Consider the following 18,749-nt stretch of genomic DNA (forward strand, 5'->3'; position numbering starts at 1 on the left):
TAATTTTGACTGGTCCCAAGGGCTTTTATTTTTTCTTTATCAGCTGTTCAACATTGAATAAAGTATACCAATGTATAAGTACAAAAGTCAGCAAGTATGAAAAAGTAATCCTTTGGACTTAACTTTACAGTGACAAAGAAACACAGAGAACAGTGGAAACTTATTTCTGAAAGACCTTGCTCTAACAGAACTGTACCTAAAATCCAGTTGTGAGAAATCCAACAATGTCCAATTCTGTAAAAGCCTGTGAATGCAGTGCCTGAATGTCAATTTTATATCAGCTCATAATTTAAATTCAGCCTTCATCATCACTGCTGCTCCAAGCATCTTCATATGCTGGATTTACATGTTGTTGAGGCAGAGACTAGGGAAAATAAAAATTCTCAGTGTTTTGCTTAATTAAAAATACTACAATCAAATAAGGTAAAAGCTAAATGCACTTTTAAAATGACTACATGTAGACAAACTATTCTCTCATCAGTACTGGATTATTTTAAACTACTTTTTTAGAAATTCTGGTGATTTGAGACATGATAAATTACGAAAAGAAATAGTACTGTATTTAATTTCAATTTCAGCATAAAATATCTGGAGGACTGACTGGAAGTATTACAAATATTTGGTACAAAATGTAACAAATGTTACAACAGTGTTTATTGTGTGCCACTGCTTTAATTTAGATCACAATATCCTCAGCCCATCATAACTTAGCATTGCAGTTTCATACAGGCCAGGCAGCCCTGGCCGCTATTCACATCCAAGAAATATTTCTCACCTCAACCCCACTAGGGTCCAGCTAAAGGGTTTGTGTAGCTATGCAGTGCAGTGAACACAATGACTTAGGGTAACTTATTTTTCTTGTTTACTTCTATTCTGGGTTCAGATTCTGGTCATACAAGCACTCAAATGCCTATTCTAGCACCTGAGAGGATACATGAATTAATGGCCTGTGGGCAGCAAAACAGCTTCTTACAGAGAAATCTCATCTACAGGGCTCATCTACAGCATTTGCAAACACCAGCTGTAGCTTAACAGATTTCAAAACAATGGCATATACTACATACTGCCACTGTGTCAAATTTAAAGGAGCAGTTCTAATCAGAGCTAAGTAAATAATGTTGTTGCTGTGGGTTTTTGTTTTCCAGACTAAGAAAAATCCAATTTATTCACATCAAAATTTTCATGGCAAAAATGTTAATTTCAGGTCAACACAATTTGCGTTTAGGGTATAAGACCTTTGGAACTATATTTTTCTTCTCTGCTTAAGTGCAGATAGTTTTGAAATACAAAAACTTACAAAAAGCAAATGTTACAACAATTTTATGTTTCTTATAATTTCTCCATCTAAAATGGAATGATGCTGAAATTTTAAAAACTGGAATTTTCACATGCTATAGGCCAAAACATTAATACACCCTCATTTTTCAACATCAGTACAGTTTGTCAGACTCTGATCCGGTAATGGTTTCAGTTCCTTAAAATATAGACTTTTTGGCATTCAGGCTGTTCACTGAAATATTTCTTGTCTGAGAGAGAGAAAGTACTCTACTGGAAAATAGTCTTACATTTAATCTTCCCTGCAATCACCCTGAATGTCTTGCCCTAGGCCTTTGATTTTCACATAATAAATATTTGTGTATGAAGTATGGTATCCCTAATCTTACTACTTAATACACAGTATATTCTTAAACAATTTAAAATACAATCTAGCACCTCTACAATTCCAAAACAGGACAAACTGCAGAAAGCAGTTTGGAAATGAAAGAAACAGAATTTGAAAGACGCAGAGTCAAATGACATGAACTACTCTTAAATAAGGAGGAAGGTAGCAGCCTCCAAAAGTTTTGACTACACTACAAGAGAAAACGTGTTCTCAAAACCCTACAAGGATCAAAATATTGCACAAAAATAATAGGTGATTCTCCTCTTAATTAGAAATTGTTAAAAATATTGGTGGTGAATCACATACTTCATATTGACTTTACACACAACCTGCCCAAGTAAAACAGCCACAAAAAAGTACAGTTCAAACTCAAAAATTCACTACCTTTTCAGACGCATCATCAGGAACTGGCTCTCGTGGAGCTGGTATCCATGCAAGGATATTGCAGTCTTTGCTACCACTATAAAGTTCCTGTAAAAAACAAGCAAAAGTTACTTTCACACAAATTTAGTGAATAGTGACACAGATATACTGGGCAGAAAAAAGGGTAGTGAATATTATTTAAAAATAAAGGCAAATGGTAAATTTCTAATTTATATTATAAATCTGGATAAGTAGTATTTTAAATAATATGCCAAAACAAAATAATATGTTTTTATATTTTTTCCCAGATTGCTCACCAAAACAGCAAAACCACACTGAAATGAACTGTGTTGCTTAAATACATTTTTCTTCTTCCCTCTCTCTAATCTCCCAAAAAGACAGCTATTTTAACAGTTAGGCATCTTAAGAGATTGTTTATGGACAAGTAAAAAACCTGAAAAACCACATAAACAAAAAAAAAAAAAAAAGAAATATTTTTTTATAATTAAAAACCAGGAATAAATTCAGAAGAATCAAGAATCTAGTAAGATACATCAGAAAAGAGAATATGTATGGAACAAAGAAGTATTAAGCAAATATAGTCCTAGGGAAGGAAAAGAAAAAAGTAGAGTACAGTATGAGGCTTGTACCCTGTTGGAAAGACATGGATGAGAAAGACTAATTTATAATTTTAATATAAATAACTCTTATAAATTGTTATAATAATGACTAAGGACTGAGATCCCATTGCACAAGGCGCCCTGCAACACATGGAAACAAATAGTTCTTATATCAAATAGCCCTAAGTCAAATATATCTTAATTTTCTTACTGTTCTTACTAAAGAACAAGTGTGTAGTTCTGTACTAGAGGAAATACAGACTTCTCTGTCACTCTAAGATGAGAAAATTTTGCTGGTGAGAAATCCTAACACCATCTTTGCAGTAAATTTTGCACCTATAACACTTGCACTTTCCGACACGCTTAAATTAACAGGTATGAAGATATTCTCATATGCCTTCAACACTGAATTATATTCCTGCTCATTATATGTTATGTCTGACAACACTTGAGTATTGTTATGTATTTAACTTCCTGAGTGAGACATATGAGTTTTTTTGTAGTATTCAGGTTGACAGTATGAAGAATGAAAGCTGTGCTTTATGTATGCTGGTTTTTACACTTAAACTAGCAACTCTCTGCATATGTGCACTTTGTGAGTATGCTGATTCAGTGTAAGCTCAATATATTATCACAGGTCTGTCTTTGCAGGAAGTCTCCTATATAATTTATATATAATTAGAACTGCATGAATTATGTTGACATTTGGTAAATAAATGTAATGCTCAATTCCTATAAACATTTATGTGGGTAATCTAATCAAGTGAGCTGCCATACTTTTCTAAAGCTGGTACTATGCATGAAGTTGCTCATGCATAAAGAACATTCAAGATAGGAGTTTACAATTTTAAGAGACATAACCATCCTACTTACCTTGCTTAAAAGAAGATATGGTACACCAAAGTATAGGTGAAACTCTATTCTGTCAGCAAGGAGTACTCTGCTTGGGCCTTGTGTCTTTGATAGAATCTAGAATATCACTAAGAACTTCAAAAGATCTTTCTATGCCAAAATATCTCCTTATGAGCAATGTCACAGTGACATCTGCATTCTTCCATTTTAATCCTTCTTATCACTTGTCTCACTTTCTGATCCTGGTATGGTAAGATCTTCGGCCAATATCCACTGCATTAAGCAATACTTAAAATTAATTATTACTACCTGAACTGATGACTCACACCATAAGTAAGTCAAAAGAAGAGCTGGTGACCTCTGTGTAGAATTATGTTATAATACAGGACAGACACATATATTGCACTACAAAGATACTCTGTGCATGTTTATAGTACAATATATGGAAAGACTGCAAATAAAACCTAATTTAACTTCCAGTTAACTTTATGTAATAGCATACTACTGGATTTGCCAAATACCTTTGCAGATGTCACTAGCATTCTTGAGCAGTATGAGCAGCAGTGTGATTTAAATAAAAATTGCTTCCTGTTGCACACCTACTATTTTATGACATGTTATTCATACGTGATGATTTACGTGATTTTTTTTTCTGAAAGGGAAACATAGGTCTTGTTTGTTTATTTAAATCATTCTAAGCAGGCACACTGGTATCTGGTATGTTAGATCCAACTGTAAACATCATCTAAGATATTGCACAATGAAGATTTTCTCTTCCACACCACCCTTGAAATTACTGACCTCCTATTAAATTAATGCTTCTTATTAAAGGGCTAAATTCTGCAGTTCTTATTACTCAAGCAGTCTAACATCTTATTAACTTTATAGAGATATTTACGTAAGAACAGTACAGGCAAACAATAATATAGTGGATTTTATGGCTCTGTTCCTAGGATCAGAAAAGGGATCTATACACACATTAACTAAAGCTCATACCACTCTCTGGAGACAGCTCTGTACTGCACCTCAAACATAAAAGGTATTTCACACAAACATGCTAATTAATTTGGATAAGAACAGATAAAGACTAGTGGAATTGAATTTCAAATAGCTAGCTCCTTGGTTATCAGTGATCGTGTTTGATTATATGGTTCCAAGCAAAGATAAGACACTTCTCATCTCAAATACATATTCTATATAAATTCAAATACATAATTGGTGCAAAATTTAAGTTTATTCTTAGAGCCTATTCTAGTTACAAGGTGAAACAAAGACAGCAATTAAAATACAGTTAATGAACAAGAAGAACATGAAGGACTGACAGCAATCAATACTAATAAGGAATTCTGAACACGGTAAAAAATAGTGAGAAAAACCTAAGGACCAGATTTAAGGATGGGTAGGACACAAATCAGTCACCAGGGTTAAAGACAGCAGGAAAAGTTTGTAAGATTGTTAATGTGAAGAACACTTAACAACAACAGAGAATACTACATGGAAATGGCCAGAACTACAGAAAAGATGTAGATCTTGTTTCTCATGAATACAGAATAATAAAGTCCAATTAAGTGCTAACGAGTAACAAAAAAGTTACAAAGCCACTGCTACACATTTCACCACTGTATATGTATATGTATACAGAAGAACCATCAAGCAAAACTTCCAGCTTGCTTAATTATGTTTTGATATATATTTAAAAATTCCAAAGCTGAAAGTGAGCTGATATGCCATTCAGAAAGAAAAAAAAAAGGCAGAATAATATAGACAAGAATGAAGTGATGTTTTTTAATCCCAAACATGACAATGGAAAAGATTATCGAATGATTAAGTTACTGTAGAATTAAAATATAGATATATAAATATCACTCGAGAATTTGCAATAGAGCATGTTTTGTTAAGGAAAAGTGATTTTACTTAAAACTAGTAACAAAATACAAATGTACAGCTGGGAATAACTTTGCAGCATGTTGATTTAATAAGACTTGAGAGAGTAAAATAGAAGAGGTGACTATAAATTTTACAAACAATATTACATTCTCAGGAAAGAATTTTTACTGGCAAAATTGTAATTTATATCGGAATTACATGAAGACTGATGAATGCACTTAGTTGTATCAAGATAGGATAAGATACTAGGAAGTACATGTGTGAACACTGAAAATAACAGTAGCACTACCTTTGGTATTGAAATCCTGATTAGGATGTGTGGATTTGGCATGGCCTGGTTTATTGGTAGCAGGGGATGGCCACAGGAGTAACTTCTGTGAGAAGCAGCTAGGAGCTTCAACCATGCCCAACAGAGCCAGCATCTGATGGCTCTGAAGATGGATATGCTGTGGGCCCAGTTAGAGAGGTTGGTAATGCCTCTGTGATGACATTTAAGAAGAAAATCAAAACAGCGCACCTTTTTTTCCCTGGGGAAGTAAGGCACCATGGATGCCATCATCTTGGTGCAGCCCATGGCTTCCCCTTGCTGGCCCCTGGCCCTGGCCAGCCGTGCTGCGGGCAGAGAGGGCAGGGGCAGCAGCAGCTTCCCCTTCCAGCACCCGCAGCAGGTGAGGCGTCAAACACCGCCTGCGGCAGCCACCGCTGCTCACGTGGTGCTGATGGCACAAACACGGGGAACGGCACCCAACCTAGATGAGATCAACTTCCCAGCACTGGGGGATCCTGTGGGAATCTGAATTTGTGGAACTTGTTGGCAATGGTACCTATGAGCAGCAGTTTTTCTTCTAGACAGAGAAGAGGAGGTGAGAACATGTGAGGGAAAAGAACATGGCAGCACCAAGGTCAGTGGAGAAGGAGGGGAAGGAGGTGCTCCAGGCGCTGGAGCCAAGATTCCTCTGCAAGTGAGGACCATGGTGAAACAGGCTGTTCCCCTGTAATGCATGAAGTCCACAGGGGATGCAGAGATCCACCGTGGGAAAAATGCTCATGCTGGAGTGGGTGGATGCAAAGAAAGCTGTGATCTAGTGGGAAACCTGTCCAGAAAAAAAGGGCTCCTGCTTCCAGAGACAGAGAGCCCTTGCTTCCAAAGCAGAGCAGCCTATCCTTAGAGGACTGCACCCCGTGGAAAAGTGACCCACACCACACCAGTTTTTGGGAAGACTGTTTGCCCATGGGAGGGATCCCACAGCATGGCAGAGGAAAGACTCCTCATCCTGAGTGAACAGAAGGTGATCTCCAGTGATGAACTAACCAAATCCCCATGTCCTGCCTCCCTCCACTGTCACTGAGACAGAAGGAGGGGGTGAGGGGAAAAAAGGTGTTTTAAAGGCTTATTTTACTTCTCATTATCCTCCTATGACTCTGATAATAATAAATTTACTTTATGTCTTTAAATTTGAACCTGTTTTGCCCTTAGAATGTTTTTCTCCCAATCCTTACCCCAACTTATGAGCTTTTAGTTTTCTTTTTTTCTCTCTCCTCTGCCCAACTGTAGCAGGAGAGGGTAAGCAAACAACTCTTGTGGGTGCCTGGTATTAAGCCAGTGCCAAATCATGACATATAGCAATGTACTTTCTCAGACTACCTATTTAATACAACTGAAAGCACAGCATTTATGAAAAAAGAAAATCCAGTCACACTTCTACAGTATAGCACTGAACTCTGGACAAGGGTGCTTCTCAAAGAGAATCAGGAGTCACATCAGAAAAGCAAATGAAGTTGTTGACATCACAAACTTCTAGATAGAGTGACTGCTGTAGTTCTTGTGTGCACATGCACACATGAGTGATCCTTTACCATGGATCTCAAATGCCAAGGTAGAGACACCACATGTAAAACAAGTAAAACGTGTTTTACAAAGAGAGACCTAATTAGCCTCACCTCTTCAGTTTATCAAAAAGAACACCAAAGATAACTTTATATAAACACACTAGAAGTTTTGTTGGGAAACTATTCTTGAAAAGACAAAAAGCTTTTCAAGAACATTCTGGAAAAGATGTTCTTTAGCCACAATGTGAATATTGCAGTCGATGTATCTCACTGACTGTTAGTATCAGAACTGCCTTCCAGATCTAGCAAAGTTTATTAGCTTAAGGTCCACTCATGTCCATAATGTGACCATAATTTTCAGTGACGTCTGTCTCAGTAATACAGTCTCAGTGATTCAATCAAAGCTACTGGGCACAAAGCAGAAGCTACCAGAGCCACTTCTATGATGAGAGGTCATAAAATGGTATCTACACACCCCTTCTGCCTCAAGTATTTCTACCTGATACTCAGAAACAGCAGGAAAAGAAGGTAGAGCTGGGACATGAAGTATGATCCTTAATACAGGGGGGCAACTATGTAATGGCCTGAAAATTCATACTATCATACATTCTGCACTTGGCACAATACATGCCATATGAACAATCTGTTCTAAAGTAACTCATAACAAATTAATTTTTGTTGTCCTTAAGTCTTTTATTACAAGAGAAAAATACACCAGAGTGGGATAGGAGAAGGAAAAAAAAAATCTGTCAGTACCATGAGTCCCTGTAATGCTATGGTATTTCTCAGCTGAAATATTCTCTGACAAATTTAAGAATCTCACAATGTTATCAGCACTTTATCCAATGTGTAACTACAGGCACTTGAGCAAGATCCCCTTAGCAAAGTATTTGAGAGCCTTCTCAGTACTCACTGCAGTACTAATGCACTTCACAGTCTTTCTTAATGTGATTAGTCTCTGAGAAAGATAACTCCTCTTCCATTTTACAGAAAACAAAAGTCTTCACACATATGCTTTATTAATGATTACACAAGTCAAAAAATTACTAAAGGTATATTGAGAAGTTACATACGTGAGACAAAACAAGCAGTGGAAGGAACCTAATCCAGAAAATGTCATCCCAAAAGCTTGACTAAACTTTTCCTGGATGACACATAAGACACATCTTATGATCTTTGATTGAAGCATATCCCTGAAAAATGAATGCTTTTATAGTGCAAATGGTATGTCAATCTACATAAATATTCCTGCTTGTCTGGAATACTGCTTGTATTTTACTTACCTGAAAATGAGGTTGAAATACACAGCAGTTGACAGTACTATAGTGCCCTCTAAGCATAGTTATCAGTTCTCCTGTGAAAACTGTATAAACAGCAATGGTACTTCCATACGGAACAAAGGCAAACTCTGGATTACAGCCACAAGAGATGGCAAATTTGAGTCCTTTCCTACTTTCATTACAGACTTTCCCATAGTTTACCTGCAAAATGAAAGATCACATAGATTACATAGTCAGCTATTAAGTAAAATCCCAGGAAATTATATTAAAAGGTCAATTTTACTTCATGTTTAACACTCAATAAAATTAATTTCAGGTTATGTTAATAAATCTCATGATATTTCAAAGTACAGATGCCTACCAAGAAAATTATTTTTCTGTTCAATAAAGTTTACTCTTCTTAATATCAATTTAGAAATAAAGAAAAGAAAGAAAAGAAAGAAAGGAACAGAAAGAAAAGAAAGAAATGAAAGAAAGAAAAGAAATAAAGAAAGAAAAGAAAGAAAGAAATAAAGAAAAGAAAGAAAAGAAAGAAAGAAAACAAAGAAAGAAAAGAAAGAAAGAAAAGAAAGAAAGAAAAGAAAGAAAGAAAAAAAAGAAAAGAAAGAAAGAAAGAAAAGAAAGAAAGAAAAGAAAGAAAGAAAAGAAAGAAAGAAAAGAAAGCAAGCAAGAAAGGCCTTAAAACTAGCAATTCCACACTAAGAAATAGGATTTCAACAGGCTGTTGCATGCCAGATCTGCATCAAGCACCTAAACCCTCACTGAAATTAGACATGGTTCAGGAATTACCACCTGTTGTGGTTTAGGAATGGTGTTTTCAATTCAGTACACTTGCTCTCCTGCCTATTCAAAACACAACAGGCAGACATCATGGATTAAGCTAAGAACAATTTACTGGAAATAGCAATAAAAAAACCAAACAGTAAAAGCAACAATTAGTAACAAAAGGTATTAGTAACAAAAGGTATGAGACAATGAAATTATTTACAAGTTCAACAAAAAAGTACTGGACCATTTTCTCCCAGGGCAGCTTTGATAGGAAAAATTTCTAAGACTTTAATGGTGAGGTGTAAGGGAAGTCTTGCAAATTAAAATAGTATAAAAGTACCTTATTAACACCTGTACTAATGTCTCAAACTATAGTTTCATAGAGTTTCAAGCTCTTGACAAGTTTTATACAGATAAAAATCTCATAAAAGATTGAAAGTGAAGTTTCCGAACATGTTTGGAAATATTCCAGTTGGCTATATCAGTCTAATTCGGTTCTATCAGACATCAGAAGTATATTTATGAAGTGACAGAGAAATATATTCATGGAAAAAGTCCAGCCTTCCTCGAAACAAGTAAATTAAAACAAAGCATTACAATTTGGACTATTTTTTCATGAAGAAAATGCATTGTGTTAGAATATTTACACTATGAACTTCACAAATTTCTTAGCTTATAGTCAAAAGATTTCACAATTGGAATTGTTTTCCTTCTTAACTCTATGCCTTCAGTTTTAGGTGGGGAGATTTAAGATTAACACAGAGAGCTTTGCTAATATTGTACACAGCAGTGACATTGCTTAAAGAAAATAATATGTATGGCTTTGTTTCTATGCCTTTTGAAAGATATAGAAAAGAAAGATTTAGGTCAAAAGGGTGGACTAGTCAGGGAAATAAAAGGACTATGGTGTAAACTTGTAATACTTGTACATGCATTCATTTCTTTGCTGATGCCTTAAAATTATTTTAAGCAATACCTCTGGGCAGTGTGTGAAAATACAGTACTCTGGACAATACAACTCTGAACTTCAAAAAGCAAAGCAGGGTCAAGCTATTCCACACCAGATGAGAAAACTGTAAAATAGCCTATGAAGCAAGTAAATGAACTAACAGGCACAGAAAAATCAAAATCCAAGATCCGGCTGGTAACAGGAGAGTGAACAAAGTGCATTATCTACTTTGGTGGTGATTTGAAGACGGGAAGATGTTTGTGTATGAGGTGCTGAGAACAAGCTGGCAAATATAGGTAGGATGGAGAGAAATCTTTTTATTTAAATATCTATACAGAATTATTTTTGCTCTGTTCAGAAACTAAGCAGCACAATTAAAAGATTTCTGAGGTATAGCAAAATTTCTTTCTTTCCTGATAGCAATGACAGATCATAATTACAGCTGACTAAAATTCCATGGACACTGACTTACCTAGTTTGTTCGTCTTTCAAAATAAACAAAGAAAACTATTTTCTTTACCGAACAGAAAAATAAAACAAGAACCTTCAGCACAAAAAAAAAATCCAAAAGCCATTGAAAAGACTGCAATATCAGTAGAGGTTTAGGGCATTTCCCACCCCTCATTCCTGCTGCTGTGTGATTCCAACACAAATCTGGAAGAATGGATGAATAGACATTTTTAATACTGTAACGCAACTTCACAGGAGAGATTCCACAAAAACAGAAGGAGATTTGCAAGAAAGCCAGGCAGCCAGTGAAACTCTCAGGTATGGTCAACTGCTTTATGGATAGCACATTGGCAACTAATAGTTTAAAAAACCCCAAAACTTTCTACCAACAGTCACAGCTTATTCAAGTTTTTATTACTGTATGAAATATTTATAGCTATACTCTCAAATTTATGAACTTAGAGTTACCATATTAAATCTTTAAGTACATTAGGCTTCTTCATACTCTTTTTTCTTTACAGTAAGTAGAAGATAAGAAGTCTGAAAGAAAACAATGTTCACCAAATGACCTAGTGATGAAATTAGGCAGCTACATCCTTTATGAAAGTGAAATCCAAGTTGTACTGACAAGTGCAAAAATTATAAATCTCTTAAAATTAAATGAAAGGAAAAATGCATCTGAAGTGCCTTGAAAACTTACTAAGGTGTTTTCTCCAGTGGAGCTATTCCAGAGTCGCATTCGATCATCTGTACCAACGGTTAGCAGGTGAAGTCCATCATTTGTATAGCATAAACCATTAACTCTCCCATTGTGAGCAGTGTTTGCTGCCGGGGGGGGGGAAAAAGAGCTTCCTCAGGTCTCTAGACAAAAGTTACTACTTTGTATACATTTTTACTTCAATGTGGAGCAGTGGAAGTGCTGTTTGAATGGTAACATTCAGTTAAAAACATTTTAATTTTTTGTTTATAAAAGCATGTGGCCCGCTAACAGCCACCAGCAGTGCTCCTTGGGGTGCAGTTCAAGGGCCAGTTCTGTCCAATCTATCATCTAGTTGTTGATGCCCCCAGCCCGTCAGCGTTCCAGAGGCATTTGGACAACACCCTCAACAACATGCTGTAGCTTTTGGCCAGCTCTGAAGCAGTCAGGGCAAGGTCTCTCTGTACAATACTGCAGTACCTAATTTAGACATACCTTTCAAGTAGAAATACGACTGCTTTTTAAAGATTTTATTAGAAAATAATTATTACCTGCTATTGGTTTAGTTCATATACATTTCAATAAATTAAATACCCTAGCCTATACAATTGATATTAGACAACCAAAAAATCATCTTGAACCTGTCTGACGAAAATCAAGTTGAAAAGAAAGATGTTGTGATCGAACAAGTCAACATGTTTTTCAAAGGAATGTATGAAATGGCACTAGTTGTCTTTGGAGTTACATCAAATTTTGGTTTTCATTAAGCAGTCTTTCTTCCTTTTTGTCCAAGTACCAGCTTTCTTAGAAAGTTTTCCTCTCAAAATTTTTTTTAACTTCAATCAATTTCGTATTTACGTAAAGGCTTATCCACAGCATAAATGAATTCTTCCACTCACAAAAAAGGTAACAGAATTTTCCATTTTAGAGGAAAGCCATTAAGAATAGATACACTGCTATTGTTTAGGCAATCTCTGTAAACAAGGTCCCAAACAACAAAAACTGACTCTATAACAGAAGTAAGTGAACAAAGCTGAATGGCCTCTGTTGTGCATTAAGTCACAACTGGACTATCACTACTCCCCTTGCTGGTCTTAGTATTTCAAAACATAAATGAAATATAAGAATGGCTTTAGTTACATATGAATTACCACCAGTTATATTATGTATTACCTGCCTCAGAAGATGCTTTGGACTTTTCTCCATTGTACTGATCAAGCGTACTTAGACATCCAGAAGCTCTCCTCACATCCCATAATTTTACTCTACCATCAGCACTAAGAAAAACAGATTTGCTAAGATTAGGGAAACTGAATGCACTACGGTTCAGGAACTGTCTCTGGTCAACACACCTGGCATTCACCTTGGTCCAGCAACTGTTCTGAACCACTCATTGTGTGGGCACACTCAAGTCAACAGAATTCCATTAAAAACATTTAAGGCAGACTTCCGACTTTCATTTCCAGGTATTAATAACTTCAGCTGGTATACTATCAGGACCTAACAGTGAATCATCATCTGTAACACAATACACTTACCTCTTTGATTACAACGTAACACCCTTGCATACACACATAGCTTGAGAATAAACTTGCTAAATCTTCTGTTGCCTAAACTGTAACTACAGACTCCAGCATTGTCTGTAATAGTGGTCTGAGAATTTGGGGTTTTGTTATCACAGATCTATTGTATGACTGGTACAAAAGCTGTCTACAAGCAAACAATTTTTCATCTGCTACAACAAGACAAAAACAACAAAAACCCCACAAATAAACAAGCACAATCAAAGCAATCTCTAAACAACACACTGTTTAAACATATTCCAACTTTGATAATCCTTTCAGAAAGCCTGCGTTCAGAAACCAAAGGTTTGCGAATCTGGTAACTTCACTGAACTGATAAAACTGCCATTCCACTAAACTTATGAAATAGCTGTTCTTCTCTGCAAAAGAAATAAAAACACGGCATCTAAAAAGCAAGAAGAGAAATAATCAATAATCAAAAGCTAACTTGTGAAAGTTATAGAATAGCCAAGAGGATTTTTTACATTAAAAACATCTGGACAGAAAAAAAAGAAAGCCCAGGAATATCAACATACAATCCATATTCACTGAATTACAGTCACTTGGAAAGTTACATCAGCTAAGCTACCCAAGTTATTCTTTTTGACATTAAGTGTGATTACCAGAATGGTAATTTGAGCTAATAATGTTTTACTTTTATTACAACATGGATTAGCAACGCATAAACTAATAAACAGTAATAAGTGAGTATATCCTTAATATTCTACCATTTTCCTATATCAGTAGTTACAGTTAGTATTTCAAAACTCTGTACAAACTTGCTATAAAATAAGCATGACTTGTTGACAGATCTTCAGGTTTTGTTTTTCTAGGGAAAAGCTATAAAATTGTGAACAGTTAAAGTAAACAAAGAAAACTAACTCCAGAAGTACATTTGAATTGAAGTAAGTATGCCTAAAAAATGTATAAAATTTTTACTGACCAATATTCCAGTGCATGTAACAGTTCAGCAACACCCTTACCTTCCTGTTGCCAAAACATATTCATGACGTGGGGACCAAGACACTGCCAATACTTCTTGTCTGTGACCTAAGAATTACATGAAAAAGCTTATCATACACACCATTTTGTGCAAATAACTGAAAGTAAAAGCAAATATTTAGTTGTATAGGATTCATCAAGCCAGAATAATAATTCAAACTGTAACATCAATTTATATTTTGTGAAACTACATTATTTTGGGACAGAAGTTATTTCTGTCTCTTCTTCTTCTTCCCTGAATGGGATTGTAGTGAGCAGAAAGTGATACACACAGTATTACATGTGTATAATTTTTGATAATAAAGATGTACAAACACATTTTGATAATAAAGATGCGCAAAACACATTACAACTCTATCACAGCTTTTAGTACAGCACTGGTATTTTCATACAGGGAAGGAACTTTCCATTTATTTTTCTTCAAATCCTTTAATAATGTTAAATTTAAACTATATCTACCTTACATATTTACAATTAAAACTTTACTTGTTTTATCCTCTAAGAGTTTTGTCCTGAATTTGTGGTATTTTTTTCCCTTAACTATTAAAGTATCAAGGAAGCTAGTGAAGGGTGTTCCTTGCAGAGGTCCTGCAAGGAAAGCTGAGGGAGCTGAGGGTTTTCAGTCTGGAGAAAAGGAGATTTGAGGGGACCTTACTGCTCTCAAAAACCACCAGAAAAAAAACAGGTGGGGGGGTCAATCTCCCAAGTAACATATAACAAGAGAGGAAGTGTCCTCAAGTTGCACCAATGGAGGTTTTGACTGGCTGTTAGGAAAAATTCCCATACTTTACAAATAAAATTCTGGCAGGAACAGGTTGCCCAGGGCAGTGGTTGAGTTGCTACCCATTAGATATGCAAAAGATGTATAGATGTGCCACTTAGAGATGTAATTCAGTGGTGGATTTGGCATTGCTGGGTTAAGAGCTGGACTCAACGATCTGAAAGGTCTTTTAGTATATATATATATATATATATGAATGTATATGTTTTTTGGTTTTGTTTTTTATACACACACATGCACACACCCACACTTTAAAACTTGGCAAGTTATGTTAAATAAGTACAGAAAATGGGAAGAATAAGATGTCCTAAATGGAAAGACTGCAATCATGCTTACACCATAACAGAAACTTATTACTGAAAAATAAACTAAATCATAAAATACATTCTTGCTAACGCAGTTTATAGGTTGTGCAAACCACCTTGTTCCTGGTGCATCTTCTAGTAGGTGCTTTCCCATTATCTGAATTACTCAAATCACTGCAATGACCAGGATAATAAGAAAAGCCTCCAAGATACAGGTATTACAGGATACACTTAGAAGGCTCAGAGCAGACAGATTTATTTGGATCCATTAATTAAACTACAGCCATGCATATACCTCTATTTCAGCTGCTAGAGTTAGCCTATGTGAAAATATCCATACATATGGTCAAGACACTACTGATTGCTTCAGTTCTGCAAGAAAGATTATCCCTAATTAATAACATATTCTCCTTCCACTTATTCCTCCAATATTGCACTTGAGGTAACACGCTACCACAGGTTGTGTACAAAGACACAACGGAGCTTGTGCCTGGAAAGCATTAATTCTTGTGTAAAAATTAAGAAACCCTAATGAAACCAAACAGAATCTTTAGAGAACTGTTTTGGTCACTGCCCTGTCTGGAGCTTTTGGTTCTAGGAACAGAACATGAGATGCTTGTTCATAAAAGTTCAACAGCTTAAGCTCTGCATCACAAAAAAAATCACCTAGGCTCCTTTGAGACTTAGCTGACCAGTGAAGAAATAAAGCTGCATTTGCACATTGCTGTGTCTGAGTTAATGTTTCTCTACCGTTGAAGCATGAAGATTTGCTTCATGACTGACTTCTCTTGAGCATGTGTATATATACTGACACTCCAGAAAGTACACATTAGAAAAGGGCCACCAAAGGCAAATTCTTACTGAGTGACAAAAGTAATGGATTATGGAACAATAAAACATTACATTTAACTGAATTAGGAAAATAGAAATTATTTGGTAATATCCTTCTACAGAAAGGTTGTTCTACAGAAATGAGAAACTTCTAAACAAACCCATTAAAACATCTCCATGGGATACTTTCTTAAAAGCAATGAAATTTTCTTTTTGTTTCTTTTCTGGAGGGTGGTGGGGAGCTTCTCCAGTTTTACTTGGTTTTCTTTATTAAAGACCATGTAAAACACAACTTGTTGACTCCATAACCCCCCAAACCAATGACTATATTTAACCATAAATAGTAATCAGTATTGATTACACCATGAAAATGTCCAAACATCAGTAGTAACTGCTCATTAATTAATGTTTGTATTCTGCAATTCAATAGATCTAGAAAAACACCCAGAAGAACCTCTTGCCACTGTGTAACTTTCACAACTGGCTACAAATAAATTACTCATGTTACTGACAAAGAATACATTGTATATAGTGTTTCTTTACAGGACTTGTTTTTACTCAAAGTAGTTATTGTTTAACATTTATGTTTCAGACTAAAAAGTACCCTGCAGAATGTGAGAACTGGATCCAGACTTCAAGTCACAGAGCTGTACTTTGGGGCTTTTGGTACCAACTGTAACAAGAGAAACAAAGACAGCTAAAAAACCTCCCAGCATCTGAAAGAACAACAACAAAAATTCTTAGCAATGGCAAAAAAAAAAAAAAAAATAGAAGAAAAATGCTAGCTGCATAACTGCTCATTCAGTCAGAGCAATGCTTCTATTAATATGATGCTTTATGCTTAATCCTTCTAATAATAGATTTACATTTTTAGTCCAAACAAATTTACCATGTAAAAAACAAAATTTAGAAATTGGAAGTAAACACGATCATACTTGGGAAACTTAAAAATATCTCCTCAAATATTTTTTTTGCTAAACATAGTTTAATTGTATACATGTAGCAATACACAGATCTATTTACAAAATTTACTATATTTGGATCTAATAACCTTTAAATGATAACTTATCTAATGAAAGAATTTAATTACAGCTAAGAATTTTATCAGTAAGGAGAACAGATTGATGCATTATTTCAGAAGAACAAATATGATACTCTCATTGACATCATCCAAATAATGGACAGTATTTTATTGTACTACTAAATTTACATCTTATCAAGACTTGATTTATGTAAAAATAAGACAAAGTAGGGGAAAAAACCCAACTGAAATATTACTTGCTTATTATTATAAACCTTATCTATCTCTATATATATCTGTTTCTTAAAAACAGATACATACCTGCTATTAAACAGTGCTTTGTAGCAATTGGAGACATATGATGGCTATAGACTGTTCCCTCAAAATGAAATATATCTGCAGGCTGATAATAAAAATATTAAATTAATTACAATGCAAATATATTAGCAGAATGTAGATGCTCACCATTATTTTTCAAGTAACAGATAAAAGTAAGACTAATAGAAATATTACTATTTACATAGTAATGATAACTCTCCTGGTTAGAAGCCAGATAACACAAACATCACAGAGCAAGCCTGTTTCCAACAGCAGGACAGCACCAGAGCTCAGAGATGACTCAAAAGACAGACCATGAAAACTGACAAATGAGAAGCATGCATGGAAATTATGACAGTTACCAAAATATAACAAAGCTAGTAAGTAAACAAAAAGGTTGTAATACAGAAATAGTGACAACAGGAAGAAGGCACTTCAGACTAAGTTTAAAGACCCTTTTCATTCACAAATACCACACACTATTTTCAACTCCCAAAAAAATAAAGTAGTTCCATATAAAACTATTATCTGCCTCATGACTATTTAAAACCAATGGGACATATTTACTTTAATAAACTTGAATATTTACTTTAATAAGTACAATTTCTTTCAGGTAAACTGCTTTTTTTGTGTCATTCTAAAATACTGTGTATTAAAAATCTCTCAAAACTGAGTTGTCTGTACTTTCAAAAACACCATTAAGTGGCAGAACAGGTCATTTAATAACTTTTATGTGTACACTGTGTCTTTCAAGAGATGGTCTCAAAACTATCTAACTATCTGGAAACTTAATTTTTTAATGAGATTTAGCAACTGCAAACATAGCTTTATATCTTAAAAAAAAAAAAAAAAGAAAGGAAACCACACCAAATAAGCTAATTTTTTTCCATATTACATCCCTAGAATGACAGACCTCTTTTCAAAAAAAATATTTTGCCATGTGTGAAAAAGCAGTCAAATACTATCAATGTAAATTCCAAATCCTATGACTCAACGTAAATGTTCATAGGGAACAGGACAAACCACAGCCATGAATTCACAGTTCAACACAAGATGTCAAGATTACTGAATCAAAGCAACAAAAATTCCTAAATAATCTGTTTACCTTATTAATGTCAGTTACATTGGTTAGTGTGGTTTTAATGGTTTCTCTCATTATCTACTGATTTTTAGAAATGGTGTTTATAGTGCTTACAACAGCAGAATTCAGAACCTGCATCCTGTATGCCAAGACCACCAGTCCTTCAAAAGTACTGGTTATTAGATGCTGGTTATTAAAAATAAGTAGCCACTGCCATTAGACTCAACAATCCCCAAGAATGAACAGCAGACTAGACCTTGCTGGACAGGTTTACCTAGAAAAATTCAACTAGCTGTATTCCTGTTCACTGCAAAAGCAGAAAGGAACTGTTCCAAGGGTCCAGGCTCTCCTACAGTTTAGACATTCAGTCTTCAGAAATGGGCAGGTACACATCAAGGTGTACACAAATGCGAGGACCACACCACCCTGCTGCTGCACTCACAGTTCTAACAGGTAGCTTGTTTTCATCTTCAGGATGCATAGTTCTGT

General features: G+C 35.1%; 1 protein-coding gene across 3 annotated transcripts in view; it reads right to left on the reverse strand.

The window, feature by feature from the left end:
- Window positions 1-18,749, reverse strand: part of ERCC8 (ERCC excision repair 8, CSA ubiquitin ligase complex subunit) — a 29,882-nt gene continuing 11,133 nt past the window's right edge. For 2 of the 3 annotated variants that reach the window (XM_063181487.1, XM_063181489.1), the window contains exons 5-12: window positions 17,183-17,264; window positions 16,445-16,513; window positions 13,905-13,971; window positions 12,533-12,636; window positions 11,363-11,487; window positions 8,499-8,696; window positions 2,048-2,134; window positions 1-364 (exon numbers count right to left, since the gene is read on the reverse strand). In XM_063181487.1, the coding sequence (XP_063037557.1) occupies window positions 296-364; window positions 2,048-2,134; window positions 8,499-8,696; window positions 11,363-11,487; window positions 12,533-12,636; window positions 13,905-13,971; window positions 16,445-16,513; window positions 17,183-17,264 (801 nt within the window). In that variant the 3' untranslated portion in view covers window positions 1-295. The remainder of the gene's footprint in view (window positions 365-2,047; window positions 2,135-8,498; window positions 8,697-11,362; window positions 11,488-12,532; window positions 12,637-13,904; window positions 13,972-16,444; window positions 16,514-17,182; window positions 17,265-18,749) is intronic. The other variant, XM_063181488.1, reaches the window with a different exon arrangement.

The sequence above is a fragment of the Melospiza melodia genome, chromosome Z, assembly GCF_035770615.1.
Source record: "Melospiza melodia melodia isolate bMelMel2 chromosome Z, bMelMel2.pri, whole genome shotgun sequence".
Lineage (NCBI taxonomy): Eukaryota > Metazoa > Chordata > Aves > Passeriformes > Passerellidae > Melospiza > Melospiza melodia.